The sequence below is a fragment of the Hyaena hyaena genome, unplaced genomic scaffold, assembly GCF_003009895.1.
Source record: "Hyaena hyaena isolate Hyena2069 unplaced genomic scaffold, ASM300989v1 scaffold_1186, whole genome shotgun sequence".
NCBI classification, from domain to species: Eukaryota; Metazoa; Chordata; class Mammalia; order Carnivora; family Hyaenidae; genus Hyaena; species Hyaena hyaena.
Genome location: NW_024081820.1, coordinates 177596 through 199371, shown reverse-complemented (window position 1 = coordinate 199371; position 21776 = coordinate 177596). Strand labels below are relative to the sequence as shown.

Below are 21776 nucleotides of genomic sequence, written 5' to 3'. Positions count from 1 at the left end.
ATTTCTAGCTGTGTTGATAGGTACTCAGGCCATTGGCCACACACGACTGCTTAAATTTAAAACCACGAAATCCAGGCCTTTCGTCATATTAGCCACATTTCAGGTACTCAGTAGCCATGAATTAGTGCAGATAAAGCATATTTTCATCATCACAGATTTGATCTGGAGGCTTGATCAGACTTAAGTGTGACTTTTTGAGTAAAAGTGTTTCAGAGGTGGTGGTACATATTCTTCCTGTCTGCTTGTCTGCCTGCCACTCCAGCTGCTTTATGATTGTTGCCCTGATGGACTGTTTTACTAGAGGCCGCAGAATGATACCCTGCTTCTAAGCACTTCTTTGTTTCTTAAATGAAGTATTGGTGTATCACATGGTAAAGTACTTCAAGGCTCAGCTTGTACTTTTTCTGTCCCAAACCTGTACTTAGTCATTTCTACGGTAAGCGGTATTTTAAATTTTATGGCATATAAAATTTTTAAAGTTTTCTTGCCAAAACATGGAAATATAGTAGGCTTTTACATATTGATTTTGTATTCAGGAACTTCTTAAACCTGTTTATTTATTTATTTTTAAAGTTTACTTATTTATTTTGAGAGGGAGAGAGAGATGGTGCAAGTGGGAGAGGTGGAAAAGGAGACTGAGAATCCCAAGCAGGCTCCATGCTGTCAGTGCAGAGCTCAACGTGGGGATTGAACTCACTAACCATGAGATCATGACCTGAGCTGAGACTGAGTTGGACGCTTAATCCATTGAGCCACCTAGAGTCCCTTAAGCCTGTTATTAATTCTAGTAATTTTCTTTAGATATGATTAGATTTTCCATGGTAACAAAAATATCATCAATACCTTTTTTTTTTTCCTTAGTTAAAAAGAAATTCTAAAGTCCTGGTTTGCCAGGACTTGTTGTTTTGTTTTGCTTTGTTTTGTTTTAAAGTAAGCTATACGCCCAGTGTGGGGGCCGAAGTCAGCGATCCTAAGGTCAAGAGTTGGATGGTCCTCTGGCTAAGCCAGCCAGGTGCCCCTGCGAAGACTTCTTGTAACAAATGTTGATTACATTTCAGTTTTTGGTATGTTTTGTTCTTTTTCATATTTTTGTATTCCTTTCTTATGAAATCCAGTGCTTCTGTATGAAAATTTAAATCAGCATTTTAACAGATTTGTTCAGATTTTTTCTGTTGTTTGTAGTTCTTGTGTATATTTTTTTAATTTGCAAATATTCTTTATCTGCATCCATTGAGGTGATTATATATCTCTTTTTAATCTGTTACGGTAGTGAAAATCATTTTTTTAAAATATTAAATGAGGGGCGCCTGGGTGGCTCAGTTGGTTGGCTGTCCGACTTTGGCTCAGGTCATGATCTCACAGCTCGTGGGTTCGAGCCCCGCGTCAGGCTCTGTGCTGACAGCTCAGATCCTGGAGGCTGCTTCAGATTCTGTCTGACCCTCCCCTGCTCACACTGTTTCTCTCTGTCTCTCAGAAATAAATAAAACATTAAAAAATTTTTAAAGGTTAAGTGAACCTTGAATTTTGAATTTCTGGGATAAACTCCAACTCAGTCCTCCCCCCCCCCCCCCCACCGTGCAAAAAGGTGATTTTCTTAAAGCATAGGAATAGGATCCATGGGCAGGAAATGCTGTCTCGGGACTGTGAGGAGAGACTGATTATATACCCAGGAGTAACTCCAACCTAGTCTTAAATTTTTTTTAACTTTGTTTATATATTTTGAGAGAGAGAGAGTGAGCAGAGTGGGGCAGAGAGAATCCCAAGCAGGCTCCACTCTCACAACTGTGAGATCATAACCTGAGTCAAAATGAAGAGCTGGACGCTCAACCGACTAAGCCACCCAGGCACCCCTCCAGTTCAGTGTTGATATATTTTCTTCTTTATATATTGCTCTGTATAGTTTGGTAGCATGTCATTTAGGATTTTGACATCAATATTCATGTGTAAGTTGGCCTTCGCTTTTCCTTTCTTGCAATATCCTTACGGAGTTTTGTTCTCAAGGTTATGCTTGTATCAAGTGTAGGGTTGTGTTCTTGCTTCCATGTTTTGTAATTGTTTAGTAAAACAGGAATTATTTCTTCATTAAATGTCTATAGAATTAGCTGGTAAAGCCATTTTTGTGTGTGTGTGTGTGTGAGAAGATTTTTAACTCAGAAAAACCAATATTACCCACGTGACTAATGCACGATGGTATAAAGTCTCTAATGGGCTAATTATCCATTTGAAAGAGCAAGATAAAACAGTGGATTTTAATGTAACAGTATGAGAAGTTCATTAATTGATAAAGTTGGAGGTTGTACACTGCAGCTTATCTTTTTAAAAAACTTTTTTTTAACATTCATTTTTGAGAGACAGAGTGCAAGCAGGGGAGGGGCAGAGGGGGAGGGAGACACAGAATTCCAGGCAGGCTCCGTATTGTGAGCTGTCAGCACAGAGCCCGACGCAGGGCTTGAACGCATGAACCGTGAGATCATGACCTGAGCCAAAGTCAGACCCTTACTGAGCCTTCCAGGTGCACCAAAACTAAATTAAATTTTTAAGAAAAGTTAAAAAGTAGGTAGGGGCACCTAACTGGCTCAGGTATTGATGTCGGGGTTAGGAGTTCAAGTCCCAGATTGGACATAGAGCTTACTTAAAAAAAATTAAAAGGCAAAAATAAATAAAAATAAAAAGTAGGTAGAATATTTTAGTATATTTTATCAAAGAAGACAATAGGAATGGGTACTAATAAGCACATGAAACAATGACCAACATCATTAGTTATGAAGGAAATGCAAATTAAAACCACAATGAGACACCACTTCACATTTACCATAATGACAGTCGTCAAAAAGATAGATGATAAGTATTGGAAAAGATGTGGAGAAACTGGAACTAAACACTGCTAGAAATACAATGTGGTCTGATATGATGACACTGTGACAGTTTCTTAAAAAGTTAAACATAATTGTGCCATATAACCCAGCAATTACACTCTTAGGTATATACTCAAGAGAAATGAAAACGTATGTTCATATGAAACTTGTCCATGGCTGCTCCTGTGAGCAGCACCTATAACCACTGTGAAGTGTAAATAATCCATATGCCCATCAAGTGGTAAAGAGACAAAAAGAGGTACATCCATTTAATGGAATACTAGTCTACAATAAAAATAATGAATTTCTTTTTTTTTTTTTTTTTAAAGTTTTATTTATTTCTAGGAGAGAGAGAGAGACAGCGTGAGCAGGGGAGGGTCAGAGAGAGAGGGAGTCACAGACTGAAACAGGCTCCAGGCTCTGAGCTGGCAGTCAGCACAGAGCCCGACGCGGGGCTCGAACCCACGAACCGCGAGGTCATGACCTAAGCGAAAGTCGGACGCTTAACCGACTAAGCCACCCAGGCGCCCCTAAAAATAATGAATTTCTAATATATCCTAAAATGTTGATGGCCTTCAAAAACCTATGCTAATGCAAAGAAGCTAGACACAAAAGAGTGCACATTATATAAATCCATTGATAGGAAATGTCCAAATGGAAACTGTATATAAGAGGAAGCAAATTGGTGGTTTCCTTAGCTGTGGATAGAAATAGGAATTGACTGCAAAATGACAAGATTCTTCTGTGCTGAAGCAAACCCTCTAAAACGGGACTGTAATGACAGTAATGGAATATAAAATTACCAAAAAATCACTCAAGTGTATAGTTAAATTAGATAGATCCTACTGAGATCATAGTTCAAAAAAGCTATTAAAAAAGAATGAAATTAGAAAATTTATGCAAGTATATTTGACAACTTAGATGAAACAGATATTCAGACAGTGCACTCAGAAATTGCACAATATGAAATAAAGATCTGAATTCATTGTGTAAATGTTAAGGAGATTGACCCCCCCACTCCCCAATTTAAAACCTTCCTGACGTGGGGCTTGAACCCACAAACATCAAGATCATGACCTGAGCTGAAGTCGGATGCTCCAAAGTTGGGAGAGTCACCCAGGCACTATGGATGGAAGTCCATGTTGACCTAAATCCAGAAACCTTTCTAAAACCTAGATTTGGTTGTATCACTCCCATCCCACGAAATCATGGCTAACTGTTGGGAACGAGAAAGTGTCTATCTCTGTTAACCACAGTCTGCCCCGCCTCCCATGTGGCCTCTTAATATAATCACTGCTTTGCACCCCATGATCGTGTCTTACTGAACTGTTTGTACGTCCTCGAGTCTCCTGGTTTTCGGGTTTCATTGGAGCTGTTGGCTCCCAGAATGTGTTTGCACCCCCTTTTTTGTGGAAAGCACAGCTAATTTCTCAAAACTCATCTCAGACTTAACCTCTTGTAAAAAGCCTGAAATTGAAGCTGTCCTTGCTTTGACCCACATGGTGCCTCAGCTACTACAGCAGCTGATTTTATGAATAGGTGTATATATTTGTAGCCCCTACAAGACTGCGCAGTTTTTTAGGGTATTGCTTTATTATCTTTTTTTTGGTACCACTTCTCTTTGATTTTTTTTTTTTTTTTTTTTTTTTGGGAGTGAGCGAAAGAGAGCATGTGCATGACCGGAAGGGGGACCGAGGGAGAGAGACTCTGTGCTCAGCATGGAGTCTGACATGGGGCTTGATCTCACTACCCTAGGATCATGACTTGAGCTGAAATTGAGAGTCAGACCCTCAACTAACTGAGCCACTCACACGTCCCCCCTCCACCCCCCTGTTGAGATTTAAACTCTCCAATTCCAGTTCTCATGTACTGTATATAAGGAAGGATGGAAGAGTGCATAATGGTGTTTTATTGCAGAGATACAGTGCAAAGTGACCAAGTCATTTTCCGTAACTGGCTGTGATGAGAAATGTGCTCACTTTCCAGTTCTTTCATGTCTCACAGAGTGATAAATGCTTCAGATTCACCAGGATTATGCTCTTACAGGAGGCATTCTCATTTGAGGATTTATCTGTGGATTTCACCCAGAAGGAATGGCAACTCCTGGACCCCAGCCAGAAGGACTTGTACAAGGATGTCATGCTGGAGAACTATAGCAGCCTAGTGTCACTGGGTAAGAAGAACTTCCTGGAGGGCCTCAGACTTTGCCCAGTACCTTACTTGTTTAGTTGCTGAGAGCTGTGGGGGTTCTAAAATTTTTAATGGTTTTGAACCTAAATTTAGGAGATTGAAAGTTCCTTGCACTGTGACACTAGGGAAAGCATCTGAACTTGACCTTCCAGCAACCAAGATTTATTTTCTTTATACGTTCAACGAAACTTAACGTGTTAGTGGGGGTAGGCACTTAATGCAAGGAAATGACTATATTCCACTTACTGCTTCTGTGTTGCCTTATTTACAGAGCAGTTTTGTGTAGCAGGTACAATTAACAGTCCTTTTAAGCCACTTTCCCAAGGGTTGACAGCTAGTGAATGAAAGGGCCTGGATTCGAACCCAGGCTGACAGATTCAGGAGCCTTTGAAGCTCCTGTCATGGTTTTGGATTTGGATTATAGAAGGGAATGATTTTAGAATCATCAGCCACCAGGGAGACCATTGCATTGAGAATTATTTACTCTGTTCATATTCAGACGGGTACTTCACTGGGTCACCGTAATGCCAAACTTTTCTCATTCTTCAGAGGTCCTAAAGCCTAAGCAGTTGGGGTCAAGGCTTCTGTGTTTTCCCCTGAACAGGATATGAAGTTATGAAACCTGATGTCATCTTCAAGTTGGAGCAAGGAGAAGAACCATGGGTCGGAGATGGAGAAGCTCCAAGTGCAGACTGTTCAGGTGGGTGTGAGATCCAGAAGTACAGTGTCAGCTAGTCATTGGGTTGACATCTCTGAAATGTGTGTTAGAGAACTCTTTTCACAGTCTCTGGCCCTGTGGGGTGTTTCAGAGCACCCGACAGTAGCTGCCCTGTGTCTTAGACGTGGCTTCTCTGCTTCCAGCTTATTTAGGCCTGTGTCAAGTCTGGAACTCTGACTTCTTTCTTGTTCTGATGTGTTTAATCTCCTTTCCTCTGCTCACCTACAGTTAGACACGTCTGCTTGTACAGTCAGGAGGCTTCATTTTCCCCTCAGTGGGGTTTCTGATGCCCAGAGAAGTACCCTGTGGGCCCATTCCACTCTGTTCAGCCTCTGTACAGCCGAGAACAAGTCCTTCCTCATTCTTCCCAAACATTTGGTCCTTTTCCTCCCTTTTACAAATTAGGTTCTGTTGTACTTTTCCTGTAGATTAGATACCATGGAGTACATTGAATGATCTTTCTTTGTAAGTTAAGTTTTTTGCCCTTTGGAAGTTCTCTTTTTAACTTAACTCCTCAACTCACACTTAAAACTAGGCCCATGATGTGTCATTCCCAATTATCCAAATTTCTAGATAGGTCTAGATTCTAACCACCTTTTATAAGTTTTCTTAACTGATACCATGCATTTCAGTTCCTAAAGCAACCAGCACTCTTGTGCTCTGTTAAACACCCCTACTCACCCGCCGTGTGACATTGATTCACTTTAGACTCCCTGAGATACATATCTGAGTGGCACTGCAGTGGGAGGAAGGGCAGTGACGTGGGGGCGGGGAGGGAAGGGCAGTGCATGTGATGGAAGGGTGCTCACCTGTGGCGGCTGCTAGGACCCCCCCTCAGGGACCAGGAAGCCAGTCTCCGCTAACTCCCATCTCGCAGGGCTTGAGCATTGCTCCAAGGGGCGTTAAATCTCCAGAATGCCCAGAATCCCTGCACACGGGCCAAGCATGCGCTTGCAGCTTAAGGATTGTTTTGGGCAGAGAGATATGGGTGCCTGGGCTGGGCCCCACAGACTTTTTAGGGTGCTGGTGCTCTCTGAATGTAGCTGAGGCAATGAGAGCATTTGCTGTAGCCCATTGTCTCTTCTCCCCAGATCCCTATGGTAGGAGTCTGTGCAGCCTCTTCTGTTTACCCCTTTCCTCAGATTCATGGTCAACTCCGTTTGAACATTTCTCAGTGTTTTCAGATGAAATATTTATTCTTCTCTGCATCTGTTTGATTGTGCTGTGCTTTATCTTAGTCCTTTCTGCACAAACTCTGTTTTCACATACACATTCACACACATGGAATGTTTCTTGACTGCTCCAGCTCAGTTGTTCTCACCTTTTTTCTAAAGTCCTCTTCAGACTGATTAAAGTCTGTGTCATATTCTTTACTTGGTTGGTCTCTGAGCTTTGTGTGCACACACAGACACAGGCTTGTAGTTATATATCTGGCTCTGTGTTAGACAGTATTCATTCAACAAACATCTCTCCACAAGCCCATTGTTTTAATACAGGTGTTTTTAGCCAGGTGTGCATTAGATCACATGGGGATTTTTTTTCTAATGACATGTATTATGGATCCATTACCAGTAAAATTGATTCAGTAAAGTGGTGTATACGTGGTTTTAAAATGTAGAATTCTAGAACTTAAGTTTTTAGTTTGAGAAACCTCTTGTGTTTTTTTTATGTGCCCCTCTCTCATTGATAGCTACCACTTGAGTGATTACTAATGTGATTAAAAAGTAAAAGACCTAGAAAATACCATCCAGAAGCATTGAATTTACTTAAGAAGTTAAACGTTTGCATCCAATTTTTTTTTTTAACTCCGCATTTAAATAATGAACATATATGTTTTACTGCAGTGCAGTGAGTGCAAAGTTAGTAGTCAAAATTCACAAGGCCTGCACGTCTGAGTCTCCAAGAACACCACCATGCTCAGAGCGTCACTGGGACCGCAGATGTTGTAGGAATGGCTAAAGTGTATTAGAGTGACATGATGACACACAGCTGCATCACCATGGAAAGGGCACAAGCAGAGTCTGGAGGAATCCAGGTGAAGGTTTCCTGTGCTGCTCCCTCCATGAGGGTCACACAGAGCTCACTTCTCCAGCAATGAAAATGCAGTAATGTGTGTGGTATTTCTGCCCAGGGAAGGTCACTAAAGACCCAGCACCCACGGCTTTACTGGGGCTGGTCATGGGGACCTCTGCCTAACACATACCAGCATTTTCAGATTCTCAGGAGACCAAGTGCTCAGCATAAACGACCTTGTTTGTGCACAGTCCAGGCACAGGGAGCCCCTTTTATCACCTGGGGCATGGTAGGAACACTCCAGAAACCCAGGTTCCCAAGTGCCAGCCAAGAGCAATCTTGCAAGTAGTTGGGTCTTTGCATGGCACTGTCAGGCCTGGAGCTAACTTTCCTGCACAACAGCTTTAGCAGTTCATAGAAAATGGAATATATGTTGATTTTTCGTATTATTTTTCAGGTGTTGTGCTGAATGGTGTGGGTATAATAGTGAGCATTAGGGATCTATTCCTTGCCCACACGGTGCTTAGTTTCTCACGGGAGGATAAAAGTGAACAAGTTCTCAAATAACCAGGATAAAACCCAGATCCTGAAAGTGCTATCATAGAAATAAATTGGGTAGATAATAATATGGTAGAGAGTATGTTAGTCTCCTCAGGCTGCCATAACAAAGTACCACAGGCTGGTAAACCACAGAAAGTTATTCCCACAGTTCTGGAGGCTGGAAGTCCAAGCTCAAGGTGCCTGCGTGATCGAGTTCTGATGAAGTTGGTTTTTAGACAGCTGCCTTGTAGCTTTGCCCTCGAATGGCCTTTCCTCATTCATGCGTGTGGGTAGAGTAGGGGCCAAGGAGTGCTCTGGTGTTTGTGATAAGGATACTAATCCTTTTGGATCAGGCGCCCACCATTATGGTCTCATTTACCCTTAATTCCTTCCTTTGGGATCTCATTCCCAAATACTGCCACACTGGAGGTTAAGGCTTCAACATAGAAATTTTAAGGAAGGATGCAAACATTTGGTTCACAACAGGTTATGTGGAGGAGCCAGTTCTAGATATGAAGACTGAAATGAGCAAACTATCTGAATTGGCAGAAAGTGTTCCTTAAAGGAATGACAAATAAGGGGGCGCCTGGGTGGCTCAGTCATTTAAGCATCCAACTCTTGATTTTGGCTCAGGTCATGATCTCATGGTTTGTGAGTTCATGCTCTGTGTCAGTCTGCACAGATAGTGCAGAGCCTGCTTGGGATTTTCTCTCCCTCTCTCTGCCCCTCCCCTCCTTGCACTTTCTCTTTCTCTTTCCAAATAAACATTAATAAAAGAATGATAAATATGAATATATTAAGTCAGGAAGGGACCTAGTTACTTTATGAAGCAAAAAGAAAGGCCTTGTGTCAGGGAGATAGAGGTTGGGAGTGTGGGAGTGTGGGAACTAGATCATACATCAACTTGAAAGCAATAGGAAGGAGTTTAAATTGATTCAGATAATTTAAATAATAATAAAATTATCTGATTTACATTTCACTTACATTTTTTAAATGTTTTATTTATTTTTGAGAGAGAGAGAGACAGAGTGTGAGCAGGAGAGGGGCAGAGAGAGAGGGAGACAGAATCCATGAGGCAGGCTCCAGACTCTGAGCTGTCAGCACAGAGCCCGACATGGGACTCAAACCCATGAACCATGAGATCATGACCTGAGCCAAAGTCAGATGCCCAGCCAACTGAGCCACCTAGGCGCCCCCTGATTTACATTTTAAAAAGCTTAACCTGACCATAGAGTGGAAAATTAACGGACTTCGGCTCAGGTCATAATCTGACCTTTTGTGGGTTCGAGCCCCGTGTTGGGCTCTGTGTCGGCAGCTCAGAGCCCGGAGCCTGTTTCAGATTCTTTGTCTCCCTCTCTCTCTGACCCTTCCCTTCTCATGCTCGCTCGCGCTCTCTCTCTCTCTCTCTCAAAAAATAAAAATAAAACATTAAAAAGAAAAGAAAATTAATGGGAAGCAGGGAAACCAGTTGGAAGGGTATTTTGCTGATGGATTAAATTACAGCAGAGAGGGTCACCTGGGTTGCTCAGTCAGTTGAGCATCCGATTCTTGATTTCAGCTCAGGTCATGAGATTGAGCCTCATATGAAGTCTGCTTGTGATTTTCTTTCTCTGTCCCTCTCCACCACTCATGCTGTCTCTCTAAAATGAAAAAAAAAAACAAAAACTTAAGAATAAATAAATAAACTACAGTAGAGAAAAGTGGTGGGGAGAGTTGGGGTATTTGGGATATACAGCAAATGACCAAATATGAAGCAACTCCATTTTTCTAATGGGAAAAAATTAAAAATTGGAGGAAGTTAGATACAATTTCCAAATGAGTACTTAGTTTAACAATATAACACTTAAAGTAACATAAGTTTAATTATAAATACTCATTTTCTGTTCTCACACTTCCTATTACACTTTATTCAAAGTCCTAACCTACATCTCAAAGCTAATATTTCTGTGGTAGACTTTTGATTTTAATCCCCAGACCTCTTTTTCCCTCAGTCTTCCCAACTCACTAATTAACACCATAATCCACAGAATTGCTCAGACCCCAGTTCTAGGGATCATTCTGGATTCCTTGCTTTCCCTTATCCCTTCCATGTCAAATCCATCAGCAAATCTTGTTGGCTCTACCTCCCGAATAGATATGGCCAACAGTAAGTAGTGGGTTTCCTTCAAATTTATACTCTTGATTGACGTTTAAGTAAAGTTTTTCATATTACTGATTGGCTTTCATACCCTTGGGTAAGAGCTCAAGGAAAAATTCCAAATACTGATTACTAGTGAAAAATAAGCCTTATGAAGAACACTTATGACAGTGCATTAACTGGTTATGTTGTGAGAATAATGACAATAGAGGTATATAATAAAGGGCAAATTGAGAATATTTAAGAATGGGAACTTGTATCTTAGGATATTTTCAGTGAAGGAACACCTGGATTGTAAAGTTTTGTGCCTGAACATGTTACATGAAAACTGGTGTGCTCCATGTAATGGCTCTCTTAGTGATAATGCTGAAAATGTATTTGGTAAGTTTAAAACTTTCAGAAAATTTAAAAATGGGAAAAAGTAAAAATGATTTTCTCTATTTGTTTCCTTTTCCATTAGAATTAAGTTGCACAAGGTCGGGCTTATTGCTTCCTGTCTCTGGCGCCTCATGCTCCACCTGGGGCATGGTGTGTGTACTCAGTAGGTGTTGAGGAAATGAGTTTCTCACAATATTGGATCAGTGCTTCTTCCAGCCTCCCTTCTTTTTTCCTCATTGCTCTTGATACATTTTTTACATTCTCTCTCCATTGTATAAACTTACATTTGACCACAACCAGAGGTGACTTAATATACTGCCTGTATCTCATTCCTGTTTATAACATTTTATTTTCTTTTTTTCACCAGTACCTAGAATATAGACCTTATACCTGGGACTGGGAAATGACGGTCCCAAGCATTCATCCCCTTAAATAGCATAGTTTTTTTTTGTTTTTTGTTTTTTGTTTTTTTAATTCAGGAAAGACAACCACAGAAGTATTCATAGGTTTTTCTTTCTTTGTAGAACATGTCTTGCAAGGAAATGGTCACATGGCTTGGCACCAGGATGGCCATGAGAAGCTTAGAAATCTGAAACAGGATCATGAATGTGATGCATTTGGGAAAAAACTCAATCTGAGCATGAACTTAGATCCTTTAAGGAAATCAAACAGTGAAGATAATGTTGATGGATTATTTTTAAAACATCACTTAGATTTACTTATTCCAAAAGCAGATTATGGAAAAACAGAACCAGATGGCTTAAGTGTATTTGATAAGTTGTTTCTCCATACCAAGCCTGAGGAAGCGGATACTTGGTTAAAATACTATGAATATGATAAATATGATAAAATTAGCGCTAAGAAGTCACAGATTATCATATTTCACCGAAATCGTCTAGGGGAGAAACTCTATGAATGCAGTGAATGTAGGAAACGCTTCACTAAGAGATCAAGTCTCATTAAACATCAGAGCAGACACATAAGAGAGATAGCCTATGGCTGTGGTAAGTGTGGCAAAACCTTTCCCCAGAAGTCACAGTTTGTTACACATCACAGGACTCACACAGGAGAGAAACCTTACAATTGTAGCCAGTGTGGGAAAGCCTTCTCCCAAAAGTCACAGCTCACATCCCATCAGAGGACACACACAGGAGAGAAACCCTATGAATGTGGTGAATGTGGGAAAGCCTTCTCCCGGAAGTCCCATCTTATATCACACTGGAGGACACACACAGGTGAGAAACCTTATGGGTGCAACGAATGCGGAAGGGCCTTTAGTGAGAAGTCAAATCTTATTAATCATCAGAGAATTCATACAGGAGAGAAACCTTTTGAATGCAGAGAATGTGGGAAAGCCTTCAGCAGGAAATCACAACTCGTTACGCATCACAGGACTCACACAGGAACAAAACCGTATGGGTGCAATGATTGTAGAAAAGCCTTCTTTGAGAAATCAGAGCTCATTAGACATCAGACAATTCATACTGGAGAGAAGCCCTATGAATGCAGTTTATGTCAGAAGGCATTCAGAGAGAGGTCAAGTCTCATTAACCATCAGAGGACTCATACAGGAGAGAAGCCCTATGAATGCACTGAATGTGGGAAAGCTTTTGGTGAGAAGTCCAGTCTTGCAACTCACCAGAGAACTCATACAGGAGAGAAACCATTTGGGTGCAGGGATTGTGAAAAAGCCTTCTCCCAGAAGTCACAGCTCAATACTCACCAGAGAATCCACACAGGAGAGAAACCATACGAATGCAGTCTTTGCAGGAAAGCGTTCTTTGAGAAATCGGAGCTAATTAGACATCAGAGAACTCACACAGGAGAAAAACCTTATGAATGCAGCGAATGTGGTAAAGCCTTCAGGGAGAAGTCAAGTCTCATCAATCATCAGAGAACACATACAGGAGAGAAACCCTTTGAATGCAACGAATGTGGAAAGGCCTTCTCTCGGAAGTCACACCTCATACCACATCAGAGAACACACACTGGGGAGAAGCCCTATGGATGCAGTGAATGTAGGAAGGCCTTCTCTCAGAAGTCACAGCTTGTTAATCACCAGAGAATTCATACAGGAGAGAAACCTTACCAATGCCATGAATGTGGGAAAGCTTTCTCCCAGAAATCACAGCTCATTAATCACCAGAGAACTCATACAGTAAAGAAATCGTAGAAGTAGAGTTACTATTAGTCTTTGTACTTCAGAAAATGCAGTTATGGTAAGCCTTTCAAATAAATAGTCACATCACATTATAGGTCTGAGTAATCTTTTAGGGTAGGAACTCTAAATGAGGTTATGTAGGGAAAGCTTTCAGCCGATTAACATGCTTATATAAGAACTCATGGAGTAGAATGAGCCTATGAGATTCAGTGGGTTTTAAAAGCTTGGCAAACATACACTAGGAAATTAACAACAAAGACGAATTCTGCGAACATCAGAAAGCCTTGCAGAGGCCATATCTCATCAGGTATTGGAAATATGCCCACTAGGGTAAACCCTGGTCCAGCAAATAAAAAATCCCATGAATGCAGCAAGTGAGGTAATATTTTCATCAAGAACTCACAGCTTATTGTGCATTAAGAAAATACCCTGAGGAATGAAGCTCTGTGAAAATAATAATTATGGGACAGTCTTCAGCAGGTAATCCAACCATATTGTTTTGGAGGGGAATTATATTGTGGGTAAAAACTAATGATTGAAAGAAATGGGAAACGTGCCCCTAGAAATAAGGCTGTAAAGGGAAGCCATACATTTTTTTATAGACATGGTTATTAAAAATACCCATGCTAATGATTGAGTTGTTCACTCTAAAATATGAAGTTTTAAAAATATGTGAATAAATTGAGTCATTGAAACATCTAAATAAGACATTTCTCAGTGGTATTTATGGTTTACTTTCCTGTGTCACACAGTGTGTCTCATATTTTGGAATCACATATGATGATGTAATTGTGAGCATGAAATGCACATATGTAGTTGTGCTTCTGATGTCAAGACATAATCACATGCCGCTGGTTTTTCTGTTTTAGTGATACGATTAAAATGGTAATTGGTATAACATGTCTTATTGCTAAGTATGCAGCTTAAGTAATAACACTGCATCTCTTTTTCCTTTTGGCTTGTTGGCGTATAAAAGGAGTCTGTGGTTGCTAATGTTTCTCTTTTTTTATAAAAGCCAATATACAAAGTCTGCAATCTGAGAATCAGAAACAACTTATCTAAAATCTGGTTAGTAAGTATTCAAAGACAGGGACACAAAACCGCAATAGTGACTCATGATGTACTGAGTGAGCAAAAGAAAGGTGTGTGAACTCTATCACACAGCACTCAAGCTAAATGACAGCAGTGCTGTCCAAGTGTTGTTCTCATTCAGTTTGGTGCCTTTGTGCATCTAGTGTACGTACATCGTGCTGTGTGCAAAGTACAGCCTATATTTAAGTTATTCTGTTGAAGGGCGCCTGGATAGCTCAGTCAGTTAAGCATTCGACTTCAGCTCAGGTCATGTTCTCACACTCCGTGAGTTGAAGCGCCTCATTGGGCTCTGTGTTGACAGCTCAGAGCCTGGAGCTGCTTCAGAGTCTCTGTCTCCCCCTCTCTCTGCCCCACCCCTGCTCATGCTCTGTGTCTCTCTGTCTCTCAATAATAAATAAACATTTTTTTTAAAAAGTTACTCTGTTGAAATATGATGCTGTGTGCTGTTATGTTTTCGGTGTTTCATAACATATTTTTTGGAAAAACTAGGAGGTTTTCCAGTTATTGAAGAGCCTCCGTTTCAGAAAGTGTGTAGATTTTTTGTGCTGAGAAATACATTTTTGATGTTCTCAAGGAAGCCTGTTTTACCTTCCTGCATATTTCTGTGATGACTGGACAGGTATTAGGAAATAGGCCTTTCACTGCTGCGTCATTTGAAGTATCTGCGTCATTTGAAGTGCTTTGCCTTCCTTCACCAGCTGTACCCTGCACACGGCAGTTCCCATTGTGAACCTTTCATTGTAGGGTTCGCTTTGACAATGCGTGAACCACCCCTTAGCTCAGGTGAACTTTGCAGTGATCTCTATAATGGTTCTTGACAAAGTCTACAGTATTCTTTGTATGATGGTGAATCCAGAAAAGTCCTGACCTCGATACCAAACTTGGAAAAACCAAGACTTTTCTCATGCACAAGTTGCTTTGTCAGTACCTTTGAGTCTCAGTATTCTTTACTGTAATTACCAATTTTACAACAGTGTTAAAAAATTGGGACTTCAATGAGAGTAATTTTGTAATTCACTGCACTGGGATGGTAGTTTTACACGTATCTAACTTCCGAGGTACCTGGGGGGCTCAGTCGGTTGAGCGTCCGACTTCAGCTCTGGTCATGATCTCACGGTTCGTGGGTTCGAGCCCCGCGTCGGGCTCTGTGCTGACAGCCAGCTCAGAGCCTGGAGCCTGTTTCAGTCTGTGACTCCCTCTCTCTCTGACCCTCCCCTGCTCACGCTGTCTCTCTCTCTCCTAGAAATAAAAAAAAAAAAAAAAAAAAAAAAGAATATCTAATTTATCCAGCAATACCTGGACCAATAGAAGAATATAGATCAGTGGGCATTTGGGATCTGTTCCTGAGGCTTCCCTCATTTGCCATTTGTTCCAGCAGCATATGCTCAGGTTGTCAGCCCTGCTGGGCTCATGAGTCTACAGGTAGGATACCAACAAGCTGCCAGACGCTCAGCACCTCGTCTGGCCTAAGTGCTGATGAGAAACACAACCATGGCCCTGATAGCTGTATGTACAATTTTTTGCACTTTGCCTTTGTTCTATTTTAGTCCATTTTCCACACAGTAGTTATTTATACACAGTGGTTATTTTAAGATGCAATTCTGATTATACACTTCGTGTTGAAATAGCAGGACTTAATGAGGACTTCTATACGAATCCAACCTATCCATCGTTTCTGAATATCTTTCCTCCTGCACAGTACTTTTTGGCCTCCTTGAACCACTTGCAGTTCCTTGAGATTTCTACAGTCTCATGCCTTTTATGAATCTCCTGTCCCTGAAGTGCCCATCCCATGTTCCTTATTAATGCCTGTCTATCCTTTATGAAGCTGCACACGTGTTTGTCGATGTGGTAATATAATCATCGCATGTCTTGTCTTTTCCATTAGAAACCTTTTGGAAACCTGGGACTATCTTGTTATTCTATAATATTTTAGCAACTGAGGCTGTAATCTATGAATGTGGTTGCTCTCGTTGGCTGCTTTCTGCCACATAGGGAAACATAGTCTGCAGTGAGGGAGAAGAGTGAAGCCTGGAAGCTTGTTCCAGGACCTGGTTCGTGTCCTAATGTCCAGATTCACCTCTGCCCTTTTCATGCCTTGATTGTTGCATTCTTCTGTGAGATATCCCAAATGCCCTTCTAATAAATTCTCATGCTTGTTTCAAGTTGCCTTTGTTACTTACAACCCACATGTTCCTAATACAGGAGGTTAGGCTATGCTGCAGGCCGGGTTCTCTGGAAGCAGAGCCTGAGATGAAGTTTGGAGTGCAAGGTGTTTATTGAGATCAGCAACTGTGGGCTAAGGGCAATGGGAGAGTAAATAGGACAAGGCAGGTCAGAGGCAGAAGTCAGGCTGCGCTGCGGCTGTTGAGATGCTGACCACACCAGCAGGGAGCTCTGAAGGAAGTGCTGCTCATGAGGGTCTCCAGAGCCCCGAGGAGCTCTGTCACCAGAGGCCTGCTGCCCTGGGAAGGGGATCATCCTGGGTGAATCCACTCTATTTAGCTGAGGCCAACTCCACAGATGCCAGCAACTGGAGACATTGAGCTGACCACCCCCTGCTACTGGACAGCAAGTCCTTCACTGGAGAGGGTTGGGTGGCCACAGTCCATCCCTTCCACTGCTAAGCTCAGTTTTCCCAGCTTATAGGTCTGTCTGAGGAGAGCCTGAGGAAACAAACTGGTCCCTACTGATGCTGTCGTTGTCTCTCACCTGTGAGCCATTCTGGGGCCTCTTCACAGTTACCACCTCTGCTGGCATTGGTGGCTCACCCCCTTCCTGAGAGGTCTGAGCCATGGTTGCCATGCCCTCTTCAGACCTAGTTGCTGTATCTGTGCATTTACCATCACAAGTGGGTAAGAAAGTTGCAAGAAGCACCTGAGCGTATCACCTGAATCCATTCCTTCCTCCTCACCCTGTTGTATAATCAGCCCTGCATCCTCCTTGTGATGCGTCAAGTACCCCTGCAAAAAGAGTGATTCCTCTTCTGCCCTTCTGGACACAAGGAGCACAATGCCCACATCATACCTGGAGCTTGCAATTAAGTAGGAAACTTGCTGTTTCCTGGTGAAAAGTGTGTTCTCTTTGCAGATCAAGACTTCTAACCCCGCAGAGCCCAGAGTTGTGTGTATGGGAAGCACAAAGCACCCTGGAGGTAATCATTGGTAATGGTGGCCATAGGTGAGGCCATCCCTGCTTCCACATGTACCTGGACCTGCGTCTTCTGCTTTGGGGACACATCATCACAAAAGGTCTCATCTAACTCATAAGCTGCATTTCGAAGGATGGCACCCTTTCCCTACAGAACATTGCTTCTGAGCTGGGGCTTTCAGCTGTGCCTTCCCTAGGCCGTTCCTCTGCTCTAGTGTATCAGCAGCTACCGTCAAGTGAGTTACATAATATATCAAATGGTCCTTTTGTACTGGACTTATTCTTGCACCCCCCACCCCTTTGCTGCAAAGTGGTTCCTTCTGGTCTGATACAGTGTTCTATGAGGGATCCCATACTATTCAACCATTTCGTAAGCCTTTGGATAGTGGTGGCTGGGGCCCTGTGGGCAAAAAAGAGAACCCATACCTGGATTTTTTTTTTCTTGTGAGAACAAACAGTGGCCTTTTCAGGGCCAAAATAGAGAACTTGACACCAAGTGCCAGTTAGTCTCTTCAGGGAATGTTGCTGTACTGGGGGCTCAGCCCTGGTCTCTGATTTTGGACATTCAGCGATGGCAGTAACCAAATCAGCCCTAGTGAGAGAGACTCCGTGCTGTTGGACAGATTGACATTGTTGGCAATTGGAATAACCCCCACACTGGCTAAGGGCCACCATAGTGGGGACGGCAAGATGGAAGGCTCTGGAACTTACTCCCCAGGTAGGATAGTAATAAAAACCAACACTGCACTTGGGGGAGGGTGTTGGGAGGGTGTGGGGGAAAGTGTGGCAGAGATTAGTGCTATTCTAAAAAAACTATTTCTAGGAGAGAGAGAGAGAGACAGCGTGAGCAGGGGTGGGGGGTCAGAGAGAGAGGGAGACACAGACCCCGAAATAGGCTCCAGGCTCTGAGCTGGCAGCCAGCACAGAGACCGACGCGGGGCTCGAACCCACGAACCGCGAGATCATGACCTAAGCGAAAGTCGGACGCTTAACCAACTAAGCCACCCAGGCGCCCCAAGATTAGTGCTATTCTAAACACCTAAAGAGTATATTGGTAGGCTTCCTGTCACACCACTGTCTACCTCAGTAGTTTAGGCTTTATAGAAGCCCAGCAACTCCTGGAGAATGCATTACCATAGAGCAGACAACATTACACATTCACAGTTTACCCCAGGTTTGCCATAATACAGTCTGAAGAGGTCCAGACTATCTGGACACAGTCTGGTAACGGTGAAATCATGCCCATCCGGCAGGATTAGCGAGGGTGGCTAGCAGTTTGGCAACCCCGATCCCCCATAGGTATTCCAGGGGTGGGCAGCAAGCCTTGAGTGGTTAGCAACTTACTGCAGAAGATAGCATGTGGATCACACTGCTTTCTGTGTTATTCAGCGAGTTTTGGTAGGCTGTTTTTCTAGTAATTTACATTTACTGACATCAAATTATAGATATTAACTTTGCATCTCTTCTGTATCTAGTTATGTTGAAATTTTCATTTATATTCGTTTGTGAATTCTCTTTAATTCTCATTCCATCTTGGCAAAAGTTTGCCTATTTGTTAGCTTTTATAATGAACAAGGTTTTGGTTTTATTGATCTGTCAGTATGTTTGTTTCTGTTCAGTTTATTAACTGAAAGTTGGACTTGACAGAGGCCAATACAACGATAGGGTGTCAGAAACTCCTTGGAATAATATATGGATTTAAGAAAACAATGATTGTCAATACAGGTTTGTCACAAGTAATCCACTGACCAGTTCCCCCAATATTGCCCTCCGAGAGGGGCCAGAGGACATTCTTGACCTCCAAAGGGGGCACTGAGAAATTAGCGTGAGAGAAGCACCGGCACCCGGTAAAAATGTGCTCATTGCTGTGCCAGGGGCCAGAGGTGCCCAAAGTGAGGCTCCTGATGTCAAAAGAGACTCCATGGTTCTGTGATGGACCAGGCCTAGTAGCACAATTAAATTTTGAGAGACAAGGTGGCACGGTTACTGTGAGAAGCTCAGGGTCAGGATAATAATCAGAATTGCTGGACCTGTAGGCAACTTTAGAAGTGGTTAATTGGTCATGGGATGTTAAGGGCCAAAACAGATGGAGAGCTTATGAAGGTCTTTTCTCTATAATAAAAAATGTAGGGGTGCCTGGGTGGCTCAATAGGTTGAGCGTCCAAATCTTGATTCTAGCCCGTCATGATAGCAGGATGGTGGGATTGAGCCCCCGTCAGGGTCCATGCTAAGCATGGGACCTGTTTGGGATTCTCTATTTCTCTCTCTCCCTCTGTCCCTCTCCCCCACTCTGATGCTCTAAAATTAAATTTAAAAAAAAAAGTTTTAAAAAATGTAGAAGCTAGATATCCTGGAGGATAGATGCAATAATTGGATCACAAGTACATACTGTAAAGCAGAGAAATCATCAGGCCATTTCACCATCTGTCAGGCTCACTGTTTCTGGGTAAGCAAATAATGCTAATACTCCATGGTCTTAACCATGATTGCAATCCCATTATTTAAAAAAATTTTTTTTAATGTTTTTATTTATTTCTGAGAGAAGAGACAGCATGAGCAGGGGAGGGTCAGAGAGAGAGGGAGATACAGAATCTGAAACAGTCTCCAGGCTCTGAGCTGTCAGCACAGAGCCCGACATGAGGCTTGAACCCATGAACCATGAGATCCTGACCTGAGCTGAAGTCGGACACTTAACCAACTGAGCCACCCAGGCGCCCCATTGCAATCCCATTATTATACCTTCTTTGTCTTAAAATGTGTCATTGGACCGTAAGCTCACTAATTTGCACAAGATGAGTCACACTGCCTGTTTGCTTTCTCTGCCTTTTCTAAGTATTAATGTGAGACATAAAAACCAACCTGTGTTATGTTCACTACCAAAGTCCAGCGTTCAACCATGTTGCCTTTTCCCTGATGTTGGCTTTGATCCTGTCAGGATCCTAACAGCCAGCCCAGTGAGTGACCTCTGCCAAGAAATCAGTGTGTACCCATACTTCCAGCCATCTTCCATCTGTGTTAGGTCCCCTGTGTGCTGCTCATAGCTTTGACCACTGGGCAGGTTTCCCTGGAACTGTCCTTTAGGGTCTTCACAAAATGAGGGGCAAGCATGTATTAGTTGTCCTTTGTAGATGGTACTGACATATCTGAATTATTTCCTCCTCTGCTAGTTGGTCATAGGGATCCCCTCATTAGGACTAAATATTAGTTGAGGCAAGTGACAAGGAGTCTAGACTCCTTGTTTATGCATTTTACTTAGGCTTTATGCATTCTTCAGGGCCTGATCCCAAATAAACCATTACACAGTACAATGTATTTCAGCAGTCATCAATGGACCTGATGATCTACCTAGGACCAGTTACAAAATCACATGGTGGTGAAGTGTTCAGTCTCTAGGTGTCTGTAGTTCACTCTCTGTGTCCTGTAGTGGGCAAGAATCTGCTTTTCTTTCTTTTGTTTAATGTTTGTTTATTTTGAGAGGGGGGGGAGGGAGACAGAGTGGTAGTGGGGGAGGGCAAAGAGAAAGGCACAGTATCCAAAGCTGGCTCAAGCTCCAAGCTGATAGCACAGAGCCTAACACTGGGCTTGAACCCACAAACTGTGAGATTATGACCTGAGCCAAAGTTGGATGTTCAACCGACTGAGCTACCCCGGTGCTCCACTTTTCTTCTTTAAAAAAAATTAGAGGGAAGGAGAGGGAGAGGGAGGAAGAGTGATAGGGAGAGAATCACAAGCAGGCTCCTCACTTAGCACAGAGCCTGATGTGGGGCTTAATACCATGACCCTGGGATCAAGGTACTGACTTGAGCCAAAATCAAGAGTCAGATGCTTAGCCTACTTCCCAGAATCTGCTTTTCAAATGGAGAATATTTCTCTGCCACAGAAATTGTGGTTTTGCAACGGAACCCTAGTGTCTGCAGCTCTATTAGAGATTGAAATAGACTCCACCCTTAGACAGCACCCTTATCTGCCTGGGGTTCTGGTGACAGACCCTGTGCCATGTGTACTGACCTGCTTCACACCAGTCCTGTGCCCTCAGCAGAGCTCTCTTGCTCCAGGTGCCACTCAAAGTCGGGAGCTTTACATACTACCCAGGATCGGAGTAGAATTTACAAATGTGTTCCATGCTGCCTTCCAGTTTGAAAGAGGCCCATGAAGCACTGTACCTCGGTGTGGTGTGGTGTGAGAATTTTAATAACTTTCCCTTCACATTAAAATGATATGCTGGCATTCTTCAGTTCACTAGACTTCTAAAAATGGCATTGATGTCAGGCCTCTCAATTGTTACGAGGTTTACCGCACATCTTGTGACACATACGTGTGTCATCAGGGCATCTTGGGTATTTACAATTTCTTGTACAACAGTGACAGATCTGTTCCTTGGGCCCAGGCCCCAGGCCCAGCCTCTCATCAATTGCTGCTTTCTGTGGTGTTGGGCATTTTTTAAATGTTCCTTTAACAAATTTTAGTCTTTACATTTTCACTCATTCTTCAGAACCACATTTTAGAAATAAATTTTGATAAAATTTGAAGATAATAAAATGT

At 42.4% G+C, this 21776-nt stretch overlaps 1 protein-coding gene across 3 annotated transcripts in view; it reads left to right on the top strand.

Annotated features, from left to right (window-relative positions):
- The window catches only part of ZNF84 (zinc finger protein 84), a 59601-nt gene extending 45709 nt beyond the window's left edge, over positions 1-13892 (top strand). For 2 of the 3 annotated variants that reach the window (XM_039222769.1, XM_039222771.1), the window contains exons 4-6: positions 4902-5028; positions 5650-5745; positions 11356-13892. In XM_039222769.1, the coding sequence (XP_039078700.1) occupies positions 4902-5028; positions 5650-5745; positions 11356-13004 (1872 nt within the window). In that variant the 3' untranslated portion in view covers positions 13005-13892. Of the gene's footprint in view, positions 1-103; positions 111-4901; positions 5029-5649; positions 5746-11355 lie in introns of all 3 variants that reach the window. The other variant, XM_039222772.1, reaches the window with a different exon arrangement.
- The last annotated feature ends 7884 nt before the right edge of the window (positions 13893-21776 follow it).